The sequence below is a fragment of the Microchirus variegatus genome, assembly GCF_963457635.1.
Source record: "Microchirus variegatus genome assembly, chromosome: 10".
In the NCBI taxonomy this organism is placed as follows: domain Eukaryota; kingdom Metazoa; phylum Chordata; class Actinopteri; order Pleuronectiformes; family Soleidae; genus Microchirus; species Microchirus variegatus.
Window position 1 is genome coordinate 4,706,240 of NC_139811.1, and position 22,560 is coordinate 4,728,799.

The window sequence follows — 22,560 nt, forward strand, 5'->3', positions numbered from 1 at the left end:
GGGTCAGCTGTTGACCCCGGTTTTCCTGTAAACAAATAACCAGATAATCCACAATGCTCCAATCTCAATCTGGTTAGAACAACCTACCTTTGTGCGTCGCAATACAGTGAGACTGACGATGCATATAGTGCATATATTCATGCAGCAGTTGAAAACTAGGGCTAAAAACGGCAAAGAAACATCTATGAAGTGGATTCTACTGCAAAAAGAACAGGTAAAAAAATGAACCCGGAGCATAATATTCCTAAGAGAAAGTCTGAGGACCTCCAGCACCGCTGGTACACGATTACACAGTTTGGACAATCAACAAGTGGATTTAAATAGCCTCTTAGCGACTTAATATTTATGCAATCCTCCTGTAAATTCTGCAACAACAAAAACAGCAGAGAGGTGGTGTAGCACGTTACTGTTGTTGGGGTCTTAAGTGAACTCGTACAGACCTTGATGGAGGCCCCGGCGAAGCGGCTCAGCTGTTTGATGTGCTGTCCCTTCTTCCCGATCATGGCTCCCACTGCCTGTACTGGGATGTAGACATAAACCGTCTCCTGTTCTGGAGTCTGCACACACACACACAGAGAAAAAAGTTACTAGGGCTGTCAAAAGATAAACATTTTTAATCAGATTAATCACAGGGTAGCTGTGGATTAATCACGATTAATCAGGATTAATTACCAAAAACTTTAAAAAAATTAAACATTGCACTGTAAATAACTCACATGATAAGGGTTAGCGGACACAGACTTGAACAGCCGCTAACATTAGCTTCAGAACGCTAGCTGACGCTAACTGACGCTAACGCTAACCTGTGGGTTTAGTACCCCCAAGAAAACTATTTAACATCTATACTTTATATTTTGTTTATAAGTTTATAATGTGAGTTATTTACAGTGTAATGTATATATTTTTTACGAAATTTATATAGTTTTTTTAAAACCTAATTACAGTATTTTATTGTTATTTACATTTTCGCATACTTTATTTTCAAAATTACAAGGTTTTTTTTCCATGTTATTCATTTTTCGTCTGTCTTCCAGGTATTAGTTTATTTTCAGATAAAAGCAGTTGGAGAAAGGAGAAAAAAATACAGTTTTAAGAGACTGTTTAGTATTTATGTACATAGGTGTATAGAGGCCCATTTCCAGTGTTCTAATGGTACATTGTGTTTGCTAATGGCGTTAGAAGGCTATTGGATGATTAGAAAACCCTTGAAAACCCTTGTGCAATGATGTTAGCACAGTTGAAATCAGTTTTGCTGGTTCTTTGACGAAAGGGCAAAATTATTACTTGGAATAAAAATCATTATTTCTAATCCTGTGATTGTCTTGACTATATTTTCTAATCATTTTGCAACTCTTTTGATGATTAAATGTCTGACTTTTAATGGAAAACACCCAAACTTTTGAACGGTAATGTATCACAGTATTCTTACCCCAAAGCCATAGGGGGCGCCGGATCCAGAGTTTCCAGGCAGCGGTAGGGGCATGTTGGAGGAAGAGGGGAAGAGACCCAGAGCTCCCAGGTTGAGTCCAGGGATCAGGTGTGTCTGTTGCTGTGAAGAAGAAGAAGAAGAAGAAGAAGAACGTAGGTTAGACACCAAGACGTGTCAACAGGAAATAAACGCCATGCAAAGAGTGTCATCGTCATCTCATCGTCTTCTGCTTCATAAATCCAAAAGAATCCTTTTAACTTATTAAAGGTCACCGGGGAAGACGGTTTCAGACTTACGTTCATAGCAGCGACGTCGTTCTCGTAGGACTCTCTGAGCTTCTTCGTGATCTCAGTCTCGGCCTTGCAGGACTCTGTGACGGTGCCTTTCACCGAGATGATTCTCTCCAGGTTGTACACGGTCATATCTTGCAGACTGTGGCGACAGATCACACGAAGCATTAGTGTCAGTGGCAGTGCCAAGTGGACTTTCTCTGTTTCTTTTGTTTTTCTGTCTAGCGCAGGGATCGTTGTTCCGCACTGGCCGTTTTAGCAGACGCACACGCCGCACTGCCGGATTTTAGCTGACGCGATGGCGGAGACGGAGAGAGTGAAACAGCCCGTAAAAGGCAGGAAATGTCCAAAGTGTGGGACACTTTCACGCTTAAACAAGAAGCTAAGAAGGTGCAGTGTAACAACAGCACATCCTCAATGATTCAGCATCTGAGCCGATGGCATCCAGTTGCTAACGCTTCGGGCGCATGCTAACGTAAACATTGATGTTCGCTGATATGATGTAGCTTACTAGGGCTGCAGCTATGGAATATTGTGTGTGTGTGTGTGTGTCTTACGGGGAGATGGTGATCTTGGTGTTAGTGTCCTGCTCGATCTTCTTCAGGTTACGTCCCTCCTTCCCAATCAGGCGTCCGACTAAGTTGTTGTGAGCGAGAATCTTCAGCAGAATCTCTTCAATACTGCGAGCAAAAACAAAAAAAAAGTATGTCAGTATTTTTCGCTCAAAAGATCAAATAAAAAAAAATAATAAAAAACCTACGTCTTGATGTCTTTGGCCTCCTGGTGCATGATTTCTAGGATCATGCGGCAGGCAGACGAGCAGCCCTCTGGGGTGGAGTGGATGCTGATGGGCTTCTCTGCAGCACCGGCGTTCTCTTTACGGTGCACGTCGATCCTGCAGTGACGAGAAAGCAAGAGTATTTTTATTTTCAATCTTCTTCTTTATTTTACTGAAATTAAATCAATGTTGTGCGTTTTTCTTCCTGATCTTATCTTATATATATATATATATATATATATAATATATATATATATATTATATATGGGGAAAAGGAAAATCTGAGGAGCATATCCATTTTATGTCCAATTGTGGTTTTTGGACTGTGGAGCCCAATTTCAAACATTTTAACCAAAATTCAAGCACATTTTACAGAAAAAAAACCTTGAAAACACAAAATTAAAATTCAAGCATTTTTTAAGAAAGAAAAAAAACTTGAAAAAAACTGAATTAAAATTCAAGCAATTTTTTTTATGTTAAGAGAAAAATACTAAATCATAATATTCAAGCACTTAAAAAAAAAAAAAAGGAAAGAACTTGACCAAACAAAATAACAATTCAAGCATTTTTATTTTTTTTAAAGAGAAAAAAACTTGAAAAAACAAAATAAAAATGTAATCAATTTTTATTTTATTTTTTTCTAAAGAGAAAAAAACTTGAAAACACAAATTAAAATTCAAGCACTAGTATAAATATACTTGCACTAGTATACATATACATACACTCCTCCTGGAATTTTAACATCCTAACCACCCAAAGTAACTAAGACGCTGTTAGGACAGGACACTGCACTGAGTCTCACTCAAGTAGGCAGCCTTACCAAAGCAGTAAAAGCTTTTGTAACCACACTTCCCATCCTGACCTTGACATTGACCATCAGAAGTGAAGAAGTTAGGTTCTGCCTCATATCGCCTAAAAAGGGCAGTGTTTATACCAGAAAAGAACCCATAAAGAGGTAACTAATGCTGTGTTTCCTGATCATTTTGGTAACATTCCTAATGGAAACAAAAAATCAGCAGAATGCTGTGAAAACATGGCTAAAAACAAAGTACAAACACCAGATGAACTCCACACTCACTTGCTCTGCGTCTGCTTGGTGATGTTGCGAATGGTGGCGCCCTCTTTGCCGATAATGGCGCCGACGTACTGCGTGGGCACCAGCAGCCTCAGAGGGATGTCGTTGTGCGGAGGCTTGGAGGACATCCCCGAGCCTGGGGGGCCGCCGCCGCGAGGACTGCGAGGCCCGTAGCCGGAGCGCCGGCCGTTGTCGGGCCCCCGCTGGTCGCACTCCAGCTCTGAGTTCTCGTCGGGGATGTAGGAGACGTGCAGGGCGTTGTTCTCAAACTGGTAACCGTTCAGCTTCTGGATGGCTCTGAGGAGACACAGCAGACAACAGTGTTGGTGAGAGGAAGGTGGTGAACACGTGAAAATGAAAGGATTCATGTTTGAAAGATGGATATATTTATATTTATTGATCCTGAGGGGAATTCAAGCATCCAGGAGCAGTAACATACATTGAACATACATACATTCATACATACATTAGAATAACATAAATATAAATAAATATGTACTGACGTGTAAACATTTGCATCGTGTTAAGTTAACCCGTACACAAAAACTACATAAAAAGTAGAAAGTGACTAGAAATAAAAAAAGTTTTATACAACTATAAAAAGAGCATATAAGGTTATATTAGGCTGTCCAATATACATATTTTTAAATTCACGTTTGACTTAAAGAAGTATAAAATTCAACCCAAAGGCACTTGCACTTTCTTTAATTATATATATATATATATATATATATTTATTTTTTTTAAGCTCTGCAGCGCTTCATTTTAAAGTCTAATTGTACAATAAAACATAGTGAATAAATTATATTTTATGAAACAATAATACTTGTATAGATCTGCTTGAATTTACTCTGAGTTGAAGACTCGCTGAATCTTTTTTGTGCCCACATGAGAGGCACAGTGCAAGTTTTACATTGTAGTTCCTATAAATGTCCACTAGGTGTCAGTAATGGGGCAGAGAACTCACAACTTGCTGTTTCAGGGGCATCAAAGATGATTAAATCACCATCATTTATATTTTTCTGTACTTTTATACTGGGTCTTTTTTTCTACATACACCTTAAAAAATAATAATAATAATTAAAAATAAATAAATAATTATAGTTAGACATAATAGAGACATAATGTCAAAGGAGGACAGAGGAACTTACTGTCTGGCGTGCTCCTTGGATGCGTATGTGACGTTAACCACTGCAGTTTCACTGTCTGTATTCACTGAAAAAGAAAGAAATACAAGCACACGAGTAAGTTTCAAAATGGATTTTAAACAAAAAGACAAAGCTGTGGAATAACGACTTCATTTATACACTGAGTGAAACATACATATATTAAATTTTTGCATACAGAATCTGAGAAATCAACTTCCAAGAGTGAATATAGCAGTTGGACGTCTGCAGCCACACGGGGGCAGCAAACAGCCACATGTTGCTGCAGAGGATAATTAATCCATGCATCGATAACATTGCGCTGCACTGTTTCTTGGCATTTGCAGCCTCTACTTGACTTCTTTACTGTTGTTTTTGTAATGTAGAAAATTAGGTGGTAGGATCCTCAGACACGGGTTGGAGTTGTGTTTACCTTGTTCACAGTTCTCCACAGTTCCACACTGAGCCAACAGTCCGTCCAGCACCTGAGGAGGAGAAGAAGAGGATAGAAAAACAGTTAGTTCACAAGGAAGAGGACATAAGACTGGTGCAACAAGAAGATTAAATAAGAAAGTCTTCATTTTACACTACAGTGATGCATACAGATGAGGTTAGGATGGAAATTAAGGGCAAAAAAGACTTTAAATTTACTCGCATTAAAGAAACCAGAAAATATCCCCTTTCAAAATAAAATATCATCAAACTTTTACTTTATTATATAAATTAACTCTCAAATAATCGCTATTTCATTGAGTAATCAGTAACTCCATTGATTAATCATTATGTGTGAGCAGTTACACACGTTTATCAAATAAACGAATGCAGAGTTTCCTAAATATGGTCTGAGATCTTTCTCTTTGTTTTTCATTCATTCATTCACAACAAGAGTGGAATGAATGAAATATTCCCTACACTTGAACATTCACACAACACACACGTTGTAAGATGTAATAAGAGGTTGAAAATGCAGAAGAAAAGACGATCTACTGCTGACGGATCCAGAAAAATCACATGACAGGGAGGCCGTGTAACTCACTACTGAAGATCCTGTGTGGTAAAAAAAAATATAAAAACGTTTTTTTATTTTGAAGTAAGGGGAAAAAAATATATATATTTTTCTTTCCTGTCTATCCGTCTCCCTCACAGTGAAGACATCCCATCATATACACTCGTCCACTTGTCTTCACAATGGCCTGACACTTAACCCTCTTCATTAACTTCATTACTTTCTTTATTAGATTTGGTCGGGCGAGATGTCGCCCTCCTGTGGACACAGTTGGCAGCAGCAGAGCAGCGGAGAAATGAAGAGCGACACACACACACACCCCATGCCGATTGTGCTGTGTATTCCTGTATGTATGTATATATATATATATATACATACATACATATACACATGTATATATATAAAAATATATACATGTAAATACATATATATAAATGTATATACACACATGTGTATATAATAATAATAATAATGCATTACACACATATATACGTATATATATACACATATATACACATACATACAAACATATATGTATATATACACATATACATACACACATATATGTATATATATATACATACACATATACATATACACATATATACACATACACATATACATATACACATATATACATATATACATATACATACACATACATATATATAGACATATATGCACACAAATATACGCATATGTATATACACATATATATATATACACACATATATACATATGCTTATATACACACATATATACATATATATAAATGCCTTTTTTCATGATTTGTCAGCATACGTGTGTAGATGTAAATGTAGCTCGACAATATTGTTACAATCTGGAACACTTTTCCACACATTTATTCCCTTTAATGCAGAGATGATGTTTCCGCTGGCATCTATTAGTGCGTTACACAACTCTAAATCTTTGCAACGCAGCTCGGTGACAAAGGCTTTTTTTTTTTCTTTTTCTGGTGGTGATCCAGACACGGAGATCCAGATGATTGATTTTCTTTTCTTTCAACATTATTGTTAACCCTGGCAAAGGTTTTTGCTCTTTGAGTGCTTTCTCTAGAGCAGGAGAACAATAATCATTGTTGATTATTAATGTCTGTGAAGCATTATGAGTCATAATCATCATTAGAGGAACCAAGTTTTGTTCAAACAATGTCGCTTTTTCCACGACACAGATCGAGCTCTACTCGTTTTTTTTGGTTAAATTATTTCATAGTACCTGCTCAACGTAGGCGGGGTCGTCATTGCACCGCTGCACGAAACCGCCGTGATGTTGATTTATATGCAACACAAACACACAAATTAGTGACGATCAAAGCACTGAACTGAATCATTAAAATCAGTTCATTAAAAAAAGAGATTAGTTCATTATTTTTACTGCAGTCACTGAGATGGTAACCTGGTGCCGTTTCTTTTAGCACCTGCTCTGAGCTCATACTCGGCCACTGATTGGTCAGAGAGTGTCGTCACAGGAAGAGGCACGAGCTCGGCGTCCCGACACAAATATCAAAGCCCAACTGTAGATCAGTTAAAAAGATTCAAAACAATCCTAAAAATGTGGGTTAATCTCCAAGAATTAGACGGGAAATGTCTTAAAGCGGACCTAGACCAGAAGTTCGAATTAACGCCGTTGTTTAGTGTGTATCTGCGTCATTTCCTTGTTTAAGAAGCCCTGAAATTTCGAAAACAAACAGTTCAGCCACTGCTGAGAACGCTGTGTTTTATTGTAATCCCGGGCTCAGCATTTATGTCTGAAACGCCGCGGCTGAAGACAGCGTCAGTAAGGAGAGATTTCTATCGGCTCGTTTACAGCAACTAGGAGGTTTTTGACCATAAAGGGCTAGGACCAAACAACCATCCACTCTCACACTCACATTGTCCAATTGACCTAATGACCTAATACCTAATGTTTTTGGACTGTTAAATATTGAGATTTTTAGACATTTCCTTTGCTAAATGAAGGAGATTAACACTAAAGTTTTCAGGATTTTAAAGTCTTTTTAAATGAGGTATCATTCAGTTGTTGATTCTCGCGTCGGACGACGCGCTCACGACTCTTCCAGTGACGACACACTCTGAGGACGTTACATTTTTAGTATGGGCTCAGCTCGCTTTGAACCTCATCAGAGCAGGTATATATAAAATAAAAGCTCCAGGTACCAGGAACTATCACTGATGGGGAAAACAAAATAAAACGAGTAGAGTCGAGTGTAGCCGTGCTACAACTGCATAACGGAGAAGCGCCATAAGATTAATCTACTACACAATACATTGTCAACTATTTAGATTTTTTGGTTAATCAGGTTGAGTTTATTATAATAAAATAGATATAATAAAACCAGCTCTGCTGCTTAAATGAGAAGATTTTCTGACATTTATTATTGATTAATTGGGAAAATAATGGACAGATTAAGCGATTGGCCCCTCACCCTACACTCTCATCATTAGCGTTGCATTAGAGACCACGTTCTGTTTTTATTTTACACTCAGGGGTTTAAGGGACTGCTGCTGTCGCTTTGTCAACTGTTATGTGACCATGGCAACTATGAAAGGGGAGGGGCTACAGGAAGTGGATGTACCCGAGCGACACACACACACACACACCCTCAGTGGAACATGAGCTGAAAGTTTGATTATCTACGCTGTGAGAAAGTGTTGAACTGATTTGAATTTAAATCAAGACTGATCAATACACAAAACTAGGATCTATAATTCACACACACATATATATATATACACACATATACACATATGCACATACATATATTCACACGTATACATATATATGCATATATACAACGCAAGTGCGTAATTATCCATCAACATAAATAACAATTTTACTAACACTGGATAACACATGGGAAAGGTCAGCTAAAAGAAAAATAACATTATTTAAATGCCCTGGCTTTGTTTTATACATTCTAACAGCAATTCAAAACGTGTTTTATTTATTTATATTTAATAGCTTTGTCTTTGTAATAATCAGACATAAATCCTTCAGAATGCCTATATTTCCTTCCCATTCCATAACGGATGTAAACACACTTTCACAACTCTCTCTACCCCTTTCCTCCTTCTTCTTCGTTGGTTTGCGCAGTGGCCTAAACATTTTTTTTAAATTATTAATGTTTTTTTTTTTAATCACGGTGAAGCAGGCAGCTGTTTATCCCGCGCACGCCTTTTTCTCATTTGAATAAAACTGAATATTGAACATTTTGTCTATGTTGGTACAGTCAGTGAGGATATTAGGCGACAGACGTGCATCGGGTTTTAATCAGGCCCATAACTTGCAGTGTTATTATGCATCTAAAACTAAAATCTTATGATCAAATGACACTGATAATAAAATAGTTTTCAGTTGTTTCGATGATGACTGTGAGGTCACACAGTGACACAGACTCTTACCTCCCACTGTAGATGAGGCGGAATGTTTCTGATCTGCAGCTTTCTCGTCCTGCGGAGACAAAACAGAGGACGACGTGAGCGAGTTTGAAAAAGACTCGAGGCAGAGTGTCAAATTATGATGCTGAGCGAGGGATGACAGAGAGCATGAAATCAGAGCGTGAAACGGGGGGAAAAGAGGGAAAGGAAAGCATGGTTTTGTGCACAAATAATGAAGTAAGAGAGCTGAATTTCAGAATTCAGGTATGGATTTAGGGCGTCACCGCTGTCAACAAACCACGGCCAAACAGCCGCGTGCTCTACTCAAACAGCTGCTGCGTCAGACGGGGCTGCTAAGATTTATATAAATGGATGCCCCGGAGCTACGTTGGAAACAAAGCTGCTCACACACACACACACACACACACACACACACAGGCAGCAGGGCGGGGATTGTGTGTCTTGTCTCTTGCAGAGATATCATCGCTTTTATCAACAGCCATAAGGTGCTGGGCGTGTCGCCATCACTTTGAGCCCAGGTAAATCAACAGTGAAGACAAAGGGATGTGAACTATTTCAACACCACACTATAAAAAACAGTTATGTGTCTTAGTGGTGTAATCCAGCTAGAAACAGACGTTTTTGATACCAGCAAATCCAGGTTCATAAAAGTCACGTGATGTTCCGTGTGAGATGTGATCAATAATGAGCATATCTTTATAATTCTTGAGAGTGAGTGAGAAAAATATCAAGGTAGAAATTTGACATTGAATATATACACAAATAAATAATCTTTAGGTGTGTGGATCTTCTTCTTTTTGTCGGATTAACAACTGTCGTTTACTTCTTTTAAACTGTCAACGTTATTTATTAACCGATTAGTGAGTTGGTCCTTGGTTAAAATTTCAGTAAATGATGAAAAATGTCTCGTTTTGGCCACAACAAAACATTCAGTTTGCTCTAATACAAGACCAAAAACACCAGATAATAACCAGGATCCCATTTATTATATTAATCTCGAACTATTTTGATAATCAACCAAGTGTCTGGATTAAAAAAAAAAAGGTTGGGAGGTTTACAAACATTTTATTCGTCATTCTTTTCAGGTTTTTTTTTAGTTGAGATGAACCTATTAACAGATGAATTGGTGATGAAAACAATCGTTAGTCGCAGCCCTTTTGCACTGCTCACATCTGTCGTATTATTAGCGCTGCACCTTTGACCCTTTAGCCTCCATGCTGAAAGCAGAGCTGGGCCTCACTGGATACAACTTCCACTTCCTTGTGTCAAACAGTCTTCGCCTACACTTCTTCTTACCCCCAGCCCACCCGACTCATATGAGCATCAGTGGCTCTAAACCCCAACAACAACCGACCCCCATCTCCATCTCCATCTCAATCTCCATCTTCCCCCTGAATAAACCCCACCCCAATCCCCCAGGAGGCTCCAGCACACATGAATAGTCTTTTGTGTGCGTCGAGAATACCTGACGCCCCCCCCAACACCACCACCACCACCGACCATCAAAATAAAAGCTCTTTGATCCTCAATCAATGCTGAGCTATATCACAGACTCCACCCCTCCAGCCCCCCAACACACACACAAAAACAGCCAGAGAGTCCACAACCACACTAACTTCTACCTTATCATCACATCTCACCATTCCAAACCATAAACACAAACCAACCCCCCCATCAAGCCAAGCCAACGTGGATGAACTGGGCTGACCCTTGCTCGTCAACCCAGGGACTACTACGACGACTCCCATTGGCTGAAACCATAGCAACAGGTTAAGAATGGACGGGTGTGGAGAGAAGGTTGGACGCGGACAACAAAACTGGTTCACTCGCTCTGTCACAGCGTGCCATCCAAGGAATCTTTGACTGAACTGAAAATATATCGAAATCGCAAATATCCTCACAGGATATCGCAATGAATATTCACCACATTTTTTTGGTGTTTTCCATTAAAAGTCAGACTTTTATTCATCAAAAGAGTTGCAAATTGAATAGAAAATATAGTCAAGACATTGACAAGATTAGAAATAATGATGATTTTAGAACCAGCAAGTGCTAACATCATTGCACAAGGGTTTTCTAATCATCCAATAGTCTTCTAACGCCATTAGCAAACACAATGTACCATTAGAACACTGGAAATGGGCCTCTATACACCTATGTACATATTCCATTAAAAACCAGACGTTTTCAGCTAGAATAGTCGTTTACCACATTAACAATGTATAGAGTGTGTTTATGATTCATTTAATGTTATAGTCATTGAAAAAAAGTGCTTTTCCTTCAAAAATAAGGACATTTCTAAGTGAGCCCAAACCTCTGAACGGCAGTGTATGAGTTACAAGTGTAACAGCGCTCTGCTTTGTCTGGCCTCTCATCATCCATTCAACATAAACATCGTAAGCATCATAATGTCATCATAATCACAACATTGTAAGCATCATAATCACGTGAAGCAGTTATCAACAAACCGAAAAAGCCTGTAAACACCTGATGTTGAGCGTAAGGACAAGCCTTCCCTCAGCTGTGGGAAGGACAAGCATATATATATATATATATATATATACACCCCATGTATGCACCTATCCCAGTTAAGTACTAGTTAAGTACTAGCTGCCTTGAGCATTAAATAAATTACTTAACTGCTGTAAACGCTGCAAGAGCTGAAACAATTACTCGATTAATCGATTACTAAATGAATCATCAACTATTTTGATCATCAATTAATTGATTTGAAGCTTTTTTTCCGGGATTAAAACAAGATTTCTGATCGTTTTAGCTTCTTAAATGTGAATATTTTCATTGTTTCTTTGTTTCACGTAACAAAGAAATCATTAAAAGTGAATCATTGTCGACAAGATTTCATTTACAGGTTTGACACTGGGCCACTGATCAACAATTTTTTATGACATTTTGTGAATATCACTGATATCATGATTACTCAATTAATCAATTGTGTAAAATAATCGTTAGTGAAGGCTCTAAACACAGCAGAGTTTCACGAAATGTCTTCATATACACAAAAAGTGTTGATCAGTGTTTCCCAAACTTTGTTTGTCCTTCCAAAAACTAAAATTAAACACTTATAATTATTATTTTTGTGTTATACGGAGCAAATAAACCAGAAAATATTCACATTTCTGATAACTAATCGATTAGGTGTTGCAGAGCGAACAAAGCAAACAAACTCTGACAAATGCAACACGTGGTAAAAAAAAAAAACATATGTCCAATTCAAAGCTGCAGGTTAGATCTTTGATCGTTGTTGTCCACAGTAAAAACATGGAGTGTGTGTGTGTTTTGCACCAGAGGCCACAAATAAACAAAAAAACCCAGGTTTATTGATCATGTTGTTGCCCCCCTCCCCCAACACTCTGTCCGGACAGTAAAAACAATTGAAGCTGCTTAACTGTGGTTTACAGGCTTTCCTATAAACGTATAGATTCAGCCACCAGCTTAATGAGTACACCGCTAACAAGAGGCTTTCTGGGAAAACTATGGGAGTGTCTGCCCTGCATGTGTTTGTGTGTGTGTGTGTGTGGTTAGTCGTCGTCGTGCTTCTTTTAAGATGATTAAAAGCTGCAAAGTCGATGAAAACTGTTCCCAGTGATGTACTAACCCCTCACCATGCAGTGACACGGACACGACGCCACTCACGGCCACAGTTCTCAATGTGCTGACATCAAACAAACATGCAGCATTCATATTAACGCAAAGAGAGAGAGAGATATTCCGCTTTCTTCTTCGGTTCTTTATACTTCACTGAGCATTAACCCTTCCATTATTTCTAATCTTGTCAATGTCTCGACTATATTTTCTATTCATTTTGCAACTCTTTTGATGAATAAAAGTCTGACTTAATGGAAAACACAAACAAATTCTATAGGTGAGCCCAAACTTTTGAATGATAGTGTATACACCAAAAGAGGTTCACTCGGAAGCGTTTCAACAACAAACTGAAACAGAGACGTCATGTGAATCAATGTCTTCAGCGTTTATGCTACGATACTGAGCTGATTTTTCCCCCAAACTCTAAGCAAAGACTTTCATCTAAAAACGGTGAACTGCGACACAGAGAGAAGCAGTTCAAAGATGACGTGACATCGTCATCGACGCACATGAGCCAACATAGACAGTGTGAAATAGTCCTTTTTATTCACTGCACGTGACATAAAAGCTACTGTACGCGGCCACCAAAAAACCAAGAAGCAACCAAACACCATCGTTCAGTATCAACAGCCAGATAAATATCTTGTCGAACCTCCCCCATCATCATCATCATCATCAGCCCGTCTTCCCGTCACCGCTCCCGCACTTTAACACCCTTCCAATAAACACCCCCCCCCCCCATCCCCGACTCATTTAATACGTTAAATTAGATAGAGAGGATGAATGATGGAGCAGAGAGGAGCTCAAGTCCTGTCAGGAGATATCAGACAGGAAAGTCACAGCCTCAGTTTGATTCTAACGCAGGTCAATAATATACAAGTCTCTAACATCATTATTTATTCACAACACACTGGTTTATCATTAACCTGCTCTCTAATTTACCTGTATAATCTATAACCAGCATAGTTAATTACCTTAGCAACAGCAGTGTTTCACTACAACACAGTGTACACAGAGTGAAGGGCAGTGCCAAGCTCCCGTGTTCATAGGTGATGTTGTTGCGCCCCCTCCTGAGTACTAAGTGTAATTAAAAAGTGATATATACATACATACAAATGTAATGAATGTTCTAAGGATTAGGGCCACACAGGAAACAAATATTTGAGTTCTGACTTTATTCTCAGAGTTTATAGTCAGAATTCTGAGAGTAAAGTCAGAATTTTGAGTTTAAAAGTCAGAATTCTAAGTTTTAAAGTCAGAATTCTGAGTTTAAAAGTCAGAATTCTTAGAATAAAGTCAGAATTTTTGGTTTAAAAGTCAGAATTCTAAGTTTTAAAGTCAGAATTCCGAGAATAAAGTCAGAATTTTTGGTTTAAAAGTCAGAATTCTAAGTTTTAAAGTCTAATTCTGACTTGAAAGCTCAGAATTCTGACTTTAAGCTCAGAATTCTGAGCTTTCAAGTCAGAATTAGTCTTTTTTTAATAGGTTATTATGCCATTATTTTAGCCCTGAACTAAACCAAGTTTGACAACCCTGCCTTAAATAGTTATTTCAGACTAGTTAACATTATCATTTTTATTTAAAGTAAAGGATTAGGTCAAATTGGACGCTCTAGATTGACAGTAGGTGTGTGAGAGGATGTTTGTGTCTCTGTGATGGCGATCTGTCTCGGGTGTGGCCCCGTCTATCGCTGAGCGATGTCAGCTGATGCAGAAGATGGATGGATGTCTGGATTATAATTTACAGACAAGCCACTTTTTCCTCCTCATCACTGATCTTTTAATTTATTACAGTCTGTAATCTCTACATATTCATTCGTCCAAGTTCCCATGGGAGTTTTAAATAGAGAGGAAACAAAAGAAGCCATGATGAGAGGAAGAGGAGGAGGAGGAGGAGGAGGAGAGTCAGTGAGGGAGGGAGAGTGTGGTGATGATGATGATGGTGGTGGTGATGATGGTGGTTGTTGCCAGCTGTGAATATGATAATATGAATATAATAAGTGTGAAAGAAAAGAGCAAGTGTGTTTTCACACTCCTCTGCACACGGTGGACGCTATAGTTACTTTTAAAAAAACTAAACAACAAATACAGATGTTAAAATGTGATAAATATGAAATTAGATGTTTAAATAATAACAAAAAAGTGACTTTTCTGATCTTACTGTGACGCCGTTTCAGATATTTTATCTGAAAAGCAAATATTTGTTTGCTTTTTCTTTAATTTACGTCCTGGACACTCGTCTGCCTTCTCTTTCAGGTGAAGGTGAGCTCCTCCTCCTCCTCCTCCTCCTCCTCCTCCTCCTCCTCCTCCTCCTCTGACGCTATACGAGCAGTCAAACTGTCAAACTAATACATGTTTCCTCTAACTGTAAGAAAGAGAGTTCCTTTATTCCATACGAATAATGTCAAATTGACAAAACGGCAGACATAAGAATTAGGAAAAGGGGAAAAAAAGCAAGGCCCCTGAACAACTCCCTACAGGCTACTTAAGGGTCATTTTTATCCAATCAAAATAATGAAGCGAGCATGACCATAGGAGAGCAACGGCACAGATGCCATCTACAAAGCCACTCAAGTGTGTGTGTGTGTGTGTGTTTCTATTTAATTTCATTACAATTCAATAAAATAAAGGTTTTCAGACAGAGTTCAGTGTCATGGAGGCCGACTGGGACAAATGAACACCCTTCTTTACGCCACACGACGTAGAAAACGTAGATTATCACTTAGGACAGGGGTTCTGCAACCTTTAGAATGAATTTAGAGCCATGTTGTCACTTCTCCACCCAAATACTATTAATCTGGAGCCACAAGATAACCTATTTGAATCTTAAAATTAAGTTAATATTATGTATAATGTTATATATATATACTATATTTAAAGAACTAGAGTTTGTCCCATTTTTGACAGTTTAGAACTACAACAAGAAAACTGTTTACATTTCATTGCTGCTTATACCCCACCTCTTATAAAGTGTAGGGGAGGAAAAAAGACTTTGAAATACGAATGAAATAAAACAAATTTCTGTAGTTTATGCCTGGCATATGTACATGGATCTAAAAATGCACACGACTCCAAATGTGTACTTCGTGTACGCATTACTCTGCTCCGAGTTCTGAGATTAAACTCAGAATTCTGACTTCAAAACTCCCAATTCTGACTTTATTCTCAGAGTTTAAAGTCAGAATCATGAGTTTAATCTCAAAATTATAAGTGTTAAAGTCAGAATTCTAAGATTTAAAGTCAGAATTCTGAGTTTTATAGTCAGAATTATGAGTTTTTTTTATGGAAAACACAAAAAAACTGCAAAGGTGACCCCAAACTTTTGAACGGTAGAGTAATGTTTAACTTACAAACAAGAAATTTCAGGTTGATCATTATGTGTTTTGTTAGAAAAAGATACTTCATTAAATATAAAACAGAGGGGAAAACATTTGCATTTCTTGATTTTTATTTTTATAGGATTAATTAAGCTATTATTTTACCCCTGAACTAAAACAAGCTCGTCACCCCTTAATTTAATGGCTTTTCAATATCGCATTTGAAAGTAATGAACAAAATATCGAAACACTTATATGAGTTCAGGGGTAAAATAATAGCATAATAACCTATATTTAAAAAAACAAGAAATGCAAATTTATCATTTATCTCTACAATTAAGTGTCAAAAAATATGAAAATATTAAAAAAAAAAAATAAACATTGTTTTTGCTTCAAAGCTACAAGGAGCCACTGGAGAGAGACTGAAGAGCCACGTGAGGCTCTGGAGAACTGAGGACAACAACGTTCATACGAAGCAGCGAATGTAACAAACGGAAACTAGTGTGGTTTTGACCTAAAATGGCGGTTTGTTAGATTATATTTGGGACGTTACGATGTAACGCGGGGTGGGCGACATGTTAGAGAGAGAGAGAGAGAGAGACAGAGAAACACAGAGAGAGAGAGAGGCCTCAGCTCTGGAATTCATTTAGGGAACATGGAGGAGGGGGGGGGGGTAAAGCGGTTTGGGTCAAAGTTCACGCTCCGTTCTCCACTCTGACCCCGCCTGCAGCGGGTGCGACACACACACACACACATACATACGAACACACAGACCTCCATTTTGGAGAGGCGAGGGTCTCCATTTTGGAGAGGCGAGGGTCTCCATTTTGAGAAAACAAGGTGGAACTGAGTCGACTCGGAGCGGCCGCGCTGTGACAGTGAGTGGGCGTGGGGGGTGTGTGATGGTAACGTGGAACTAACTCACCTACGTCACAGCTCACTCGTCCACGCCGCTGTTTATATGTCATGTGTTTTGTCTTCTTTTAAATCCCGTCAGCGTCAATAAGAGGACGGGGAAATGGCGCTGTAGTGAGTTGCCAAATTTGTTTCATTTTCTGGCGTTTGCGTTGGAGTGGAGGAGCGATAACGACCTGGCAACCCCGCACCACCACAACCAGCAGCAGAAGCAGCAGAAGCGGATAGTTTAAGCAGAAGTGGCGCTGATTTACAGCTTTAAGGTCCACAGACCAATGTAACGACCAAATGGGCTCATCTTTTATTTCAATTATGTTTAATTGGTGACGGTTCGTAAATGTGTGAAAAGGAACAAGAAGGAAGAATGGAGTCATGTGATAATTAACTGCATTAAAACCAAGATCTATAATCTATAGGCAAAACATTTTATTATTAATAATAATAATACATTCTAGGAAATCATTTTATTTTGAAAGTCCGGTCAGCAGCAGTCAGGTAATCAGTTCATTGTATCCGTGTGTGTGTGCGTGCAGTACTTATTTTGTCATGTCATTGTGTCATGAAGGGGACAAACACGTGTGTTAACCCTGACTGACACAAGGTTTCACCATTCACAATATGTACATACGTAAAAAAAAAAATAATAATAATAATAAACACGCCGTTAACGCTATACTACACCAGCCAGTAGTGTGTGTGTGTGTGTGTGTGTGCCATGTTGTGCTGCATATATAAGCCACTTCATATATGACCACGCTGCAGGCAGGGGGGAGGGTTGAGAGGGGGGGCTGCATGCCCACAGGAAGGCAGTGTAATGAAGCCAAGGTTCTCATTTTAAAAAAAACGGAACTGGGCCTTAACGAGTCATTGGCTTTGGGCTTGTTGAATGTATTTTATTTTGTTCATGCCTATACACTAAAGCTCTGGGCTCCCTATCAATAAAGCTGTAAGTTTACACTTTATAGAGTCATTATAACATTATAAATACACATTATTATTATTATTATTATTATTATTATTATTATTATTATTAATGCGAGACAGAGTGGAGTAATAGTAATGCTATACTAGGGATTAAACATGTCATGTATGTGTCGGTGATGGAGCTCCGTGTTATCACACAACACACGTCTCACTTTGTTTTCCTATAGGTTACTGTGCTTTGTTTCCATAGTTTCCACAGGTGTGTGTGTGTGTGTGTGTTTGTGTGTGTGTGTCCAAATTCTGATTCTCCTGCACCCTCGTCTTTACAACACACACAAACACACACACACATACATGTGAGAACCAATACGCGGCCATCTTGGCCAGGCAACGCCCATTTACTACAATGAAGCGCGCGGCGGTCACATGACAGAGGAGAGAACTCGCCAGAAGAAGTGGGAGCATCAGCACATACGAAGGAGGAAGAGGAAGGGAAGGGGGGGGGGGGGGCATATGCATGCGCCATTCCATGAACATGTGTCAAGTCTTTTATATAATGAGCGCGAGGACACAGTTGTAATGTAATGTACTGTATCCTCTCCATAAGGGAGTCACATTTACGCAGGAGGGGAAAAAAAAGGGAGACACACCTCCCTGCGTGCGCGCTCACAGAGGCGCGCGCCATTTTTTTTCCATAAGTATAACATAACATGAGCGCGCGCACATTCACATACATACATACAAGTACAAGTATAATCATAAGTGTTTTTAATTATCTTAAGTCACCTTCCCCTCGGGAGCGCGCGCGCCCTCTGCGAGTGGAGCGAAGCGCGCGAGCGGCTCCATTCATGAAGTGCGTAAAAACTACTCTACTCTGGAGTTACTACAGGAGGAGGAGGAGGAGGAGGAGGGAGGCGCGGCTCTCTGCTCCACACAGAGACGGAGGATGAGGAGGAGGAGGGGATTAGCTGCTGTATTCTACAGAATGTGTGCCATGAGCGCTCGCGCCTGAAAAACACACCCGTGCTGTAGTTTCCATATGGCGCAGAAGAGGAAGACGCACACATACGTGTGTGTGTGTGTGTTTCAAGTGTCCGCTTCATTAAAACAGCGGGAGTCTGTTTGCCGCGCTGAGCAGAGACAGCAGCGGCAGGTTTAATACATGTTTGTGGCGTAAATATAAAGACTTTGGTGTTTTCTATACGAACAGTGACGCGGTTCACGTGGAAACCACGCGTCAGGGAATCAAAGCCGACGCCGCTGGAGGAGGAGGCGACATTTGTTTCCCGTTTAGAGAGAGAGAGAGAGAGAGAGAGAGAGGCTCTAATGTGATAAAAGTGCCACGTTCTCAAGTTTAACGTGAATGCTAATTATCTGCATCTTATAAAGACACTGTTTATCCACGGGTGTAATGATATATATATATATATTTAAATATATATATTTAAATGTATACAGTTATTTAAAGGCTGGGGCTGAACACGTCACACCCCTCAGGACATGACTGCAGTACGGCGGCTCACGAGGAAACTGACTCTCACTATTCTTAAGTGTAAAAATGTCGTTGTTCTTAAAAAGAGATCACTTTTAGGGATGTTGTAGCTCGTGGCGTCATTTTTTAAAAACATATACAGTCTTTAGTCGTGGCAAAGAAATGAAAAGTGAGTTAATTAAAGCACAGAGATGATGAAGAAGAAGAGATGATGAAGGCCACTCCCTGCTGCTGATGTAAGACTGACATGTTCAGATTAAATCACATTATCACATCTCTACTGTGTGATTTACGTCATAAATGCTTCCTTTAGATTATTCATAATATTATATTAGAGGATAACAGAGTCCCGAGGCTGCTCTCAGCTGATGAGCAGCGTTTCTCACATGTGTTTCAGTTATGTTACTCGTGTGTGTAGGTTTGTGTTGTTTGATAGAATAAAACAATGATTTAATAGTTTAACCTCTTTTCTAACTTTATCTCGTTGTTAAAACAAAGTGAGAATGACTGATAAAGAACAGATAATAACACAAAGGCTCAGACAGGGATGAAAAAATGAGAGCAAATATCACAAAAAAATGTTTTAAAAAGTGAATTTTTAGATCGGTTATTAATCTACTTGTTTGAATAATAATTTAAGACAACGATTAAGTTGATATTTCATTTATAAAGCAGTTTTTTATTTATTAAGTGCCCACAACTTATCATAAAAGATATAAATACTCAAGTCAATTCCTAAGTTTTGGAAAAAAAACGATTCAAAACATTAGATTTAGTTTTTAACTATATTTTTATTGGAATTTATGTTCCCTGATGTGAAGGATAAGTACATAAAAATACATATAAAAAGATTGCCAAAAATTGTATTTAAATTAAATTAATGAAAGAAGAAACACTGAAAAAAATTAACCTTTTTTTTTAACCTCAAAACAAATATAATAACATTGAAGGGATGTAATAAGAATAACAAAAACTATGATTTTAACCTGAGGCCTAGTTTCTAAAACCTTAAGAAACAATGTCTCAAATGTTTTTAACAGATGTAACAACAAATACATTGTTACCTATAAATCATTTGTAGAAATTAATATTATCATCTTCTTCTTTATATATTCAAGTCATGATGGAGGTTTTTGAGCAAACAGATAGGGATAATTGCTCCATTTAATTATATTATTTTAATGTTAATCTGTGTGTACAGGCCTCAATTATTTCATACCTTGGTTACAAGCTGCTGTCTTCACCTATAACTGAATTAAAGTTATATTAACATTTACAGAAGCAGACGATAGGAACATTAATTATTAGAGTGTAATTCTTTAGTTTTTCTACATAATCTTTCCCCTCATACTAACCTCACGTTATGGATTAAAAACATTATTTTTACAGTTTCACAGAAGCACATGCTACGACGACCAGTTATTTATTACGCTGTGATTAACAGAGACCAATTCTCCCAACTAAAGCTCACATTTTATGTTTTGAAATCATGTGACATGAACGTGGAATTCAATATAAATAACCCTAACCCAGAGTCTAAATCTTTATTATTAATAATAAGAATTATTAGTGCTTTTATAGTCTCTTTTTTTCTCCTTATACCCGCTCACATGTCATGGTTTAATATATCGCTCAGAGGCATTTTTTTTTTTTACATATATAGTTTTACAGAAGCCACATTCCACAATGACATTTGTATAAATCTTGTATTTAATAGGTTGTAATGAACACAGACCTGAATAAAGACCAATTATCTTAACTGGTTCACATGATGTGGATATAATAAATGATATTAAGGCTGATTCTGCCAGTTTTTACACTACTTAGCGTAATTATTAACGCATCAACACAGTCCTATAAGGAGCTCACATCATATGGATAAAAGGGGGAATGTACGGTTTTCTGTTTAATATTTATTATGTTGTCATTACAGCAGGGAGTTCAATCCCACTAATTCTGTAATTTCTGGATTATTCAGGCGATTACGACACGTCGGTCGCCGTCACGTGACCGCACAGAAAAGTTAATTCTTTAAGACGTTTACGTCAACGTAAAGCGAGCAGAGGCCCGGCCTCACAAAAACAAAATGGGGGAGAGGGAGAGAGAGAGGAGGAGGAGGGGGGAAGGAAGGAGGGGGGTTCCTGCTTTGTCTAAGATGACGTGTGTGTGTGTGTGTTCCTGCTATGGGTGTGTGTGTGTGCGCGTTTCTGCTATGTGTGTGTGTGGAAGTGATGTCAGCCTACACTTTGTTTTGAATCAGCGCAGAACAGGGCGGGACCGACGGCAGCCTATAGAGAAGCAGGATGTAGAGGAGCTGTCTCTATACCACAAACGCGCACACACACACACATATACACACATATACCCACACATACACACACAGAGCAGCCGCGCCTCCTTGGATATCATTTCCTTGTTTGCAGCTCTGAACAGCAGAGGGCCGACTGAGTCACCCTGGCTTTTCCTCTTCACTAAATCAAACCCCGTTAGATCAGCATGTCCTCGGGAATAATGAGAGGGGAAATTAATACCGACGCAGAAATGTTTCCCAGAGTTCTCCGAGGGCCACTTTGGCCTCTGAGGAGTCTGCTTTATATCTGGAAAAACTACGACTAATAGTCATTTAGGTAATAGCATAATAAAGCGTCACAGATATGAGTGTACACAATAAAAAGTTTGGGGTCAGCTATACATATATTTTTGTTGCGTTTTCCATTAAAAGTCAGACTTTTATCCATCAAAAGAGTTGCAAAATGAATAGAAAATATAGTCAAGACATTGACAAGATTAGAAATAATGATTTTTAGAACCAGCAAAACTGTTTTCAGCTGTGCTAACATCATTGCACAAGGGTTTTCTAATCGTCCAATAGTCTTCTAACGAGATTAGCAAACACAATGTACCATTAGAACAGTGGAAATGGGCCTCTATACACCTATGTACAGATTCCATTAAAAACCAGACGTTTGCAGCTAGAATAGTCGTTTACCACATTAACAATGTATAGTTAGTGTATTTCTGATTCATTTAATGTTATATTCATTTTTTCCTTAAAAAATAAGCAAATTTCTAAGTGAGTCCAAACTTTTGACCGGTAGTGTAGTTTAACATCGTGTTTTGACATTATTGAGGTCCAAAAAAGTCCATTTTGTCATAACTTATGTA

At 38.5% G+C, this 22,560-nt stretch overlaps 1 protein-coding gene across 1 annotated transcript in view; it reads right to left on the reverse strand.

Annotated features, from left to right (window-relative positions):
* The window catches only part of igf2bp1 (insulin-like growth factor 2 mRNA binding protein 1), a gene marked incomplete at both ends in the record, with an annotated part of 55,446 nt that overhangs the window by 9,140 nt on the left and 23,746 nt on the right, over positions 1–22,560 (reverse strand). Inside the window, 9 exons of the mRNA XM_083897084.1 lie at positions 441–557; positions 1,430–1,549; positions 1,726–1,861; positions 2,277–2,399; positions 2,480–2,614; positions 3,576–3,869; positions 4,724–4,787; positions 5,151–5,202; positions 9,146–9,194. Of these exons, the coding sequence (XP_083753210.1) occupies positions 441–557; positions 1,430–1,549; positions 1,726–1,861; positions 2,277–2,399; positions 2,480–2,614; positions 3,576–3,869; positions 4,724–4,787; positions 5,151–5,202; positions 9,146–9,194 (1,090 nt within the window). The remainder of the gene's footprint in view (positions 1–440; positions 558–1,429; positions 1,550–1,725; positions 1,862–2,276; positions 2,400–2,479; positions 2,615–3,575; positions 3,870–4,723; positions 4,788–5,150; positions 5,203–9,145; positions 9,195–22,560) is intronic.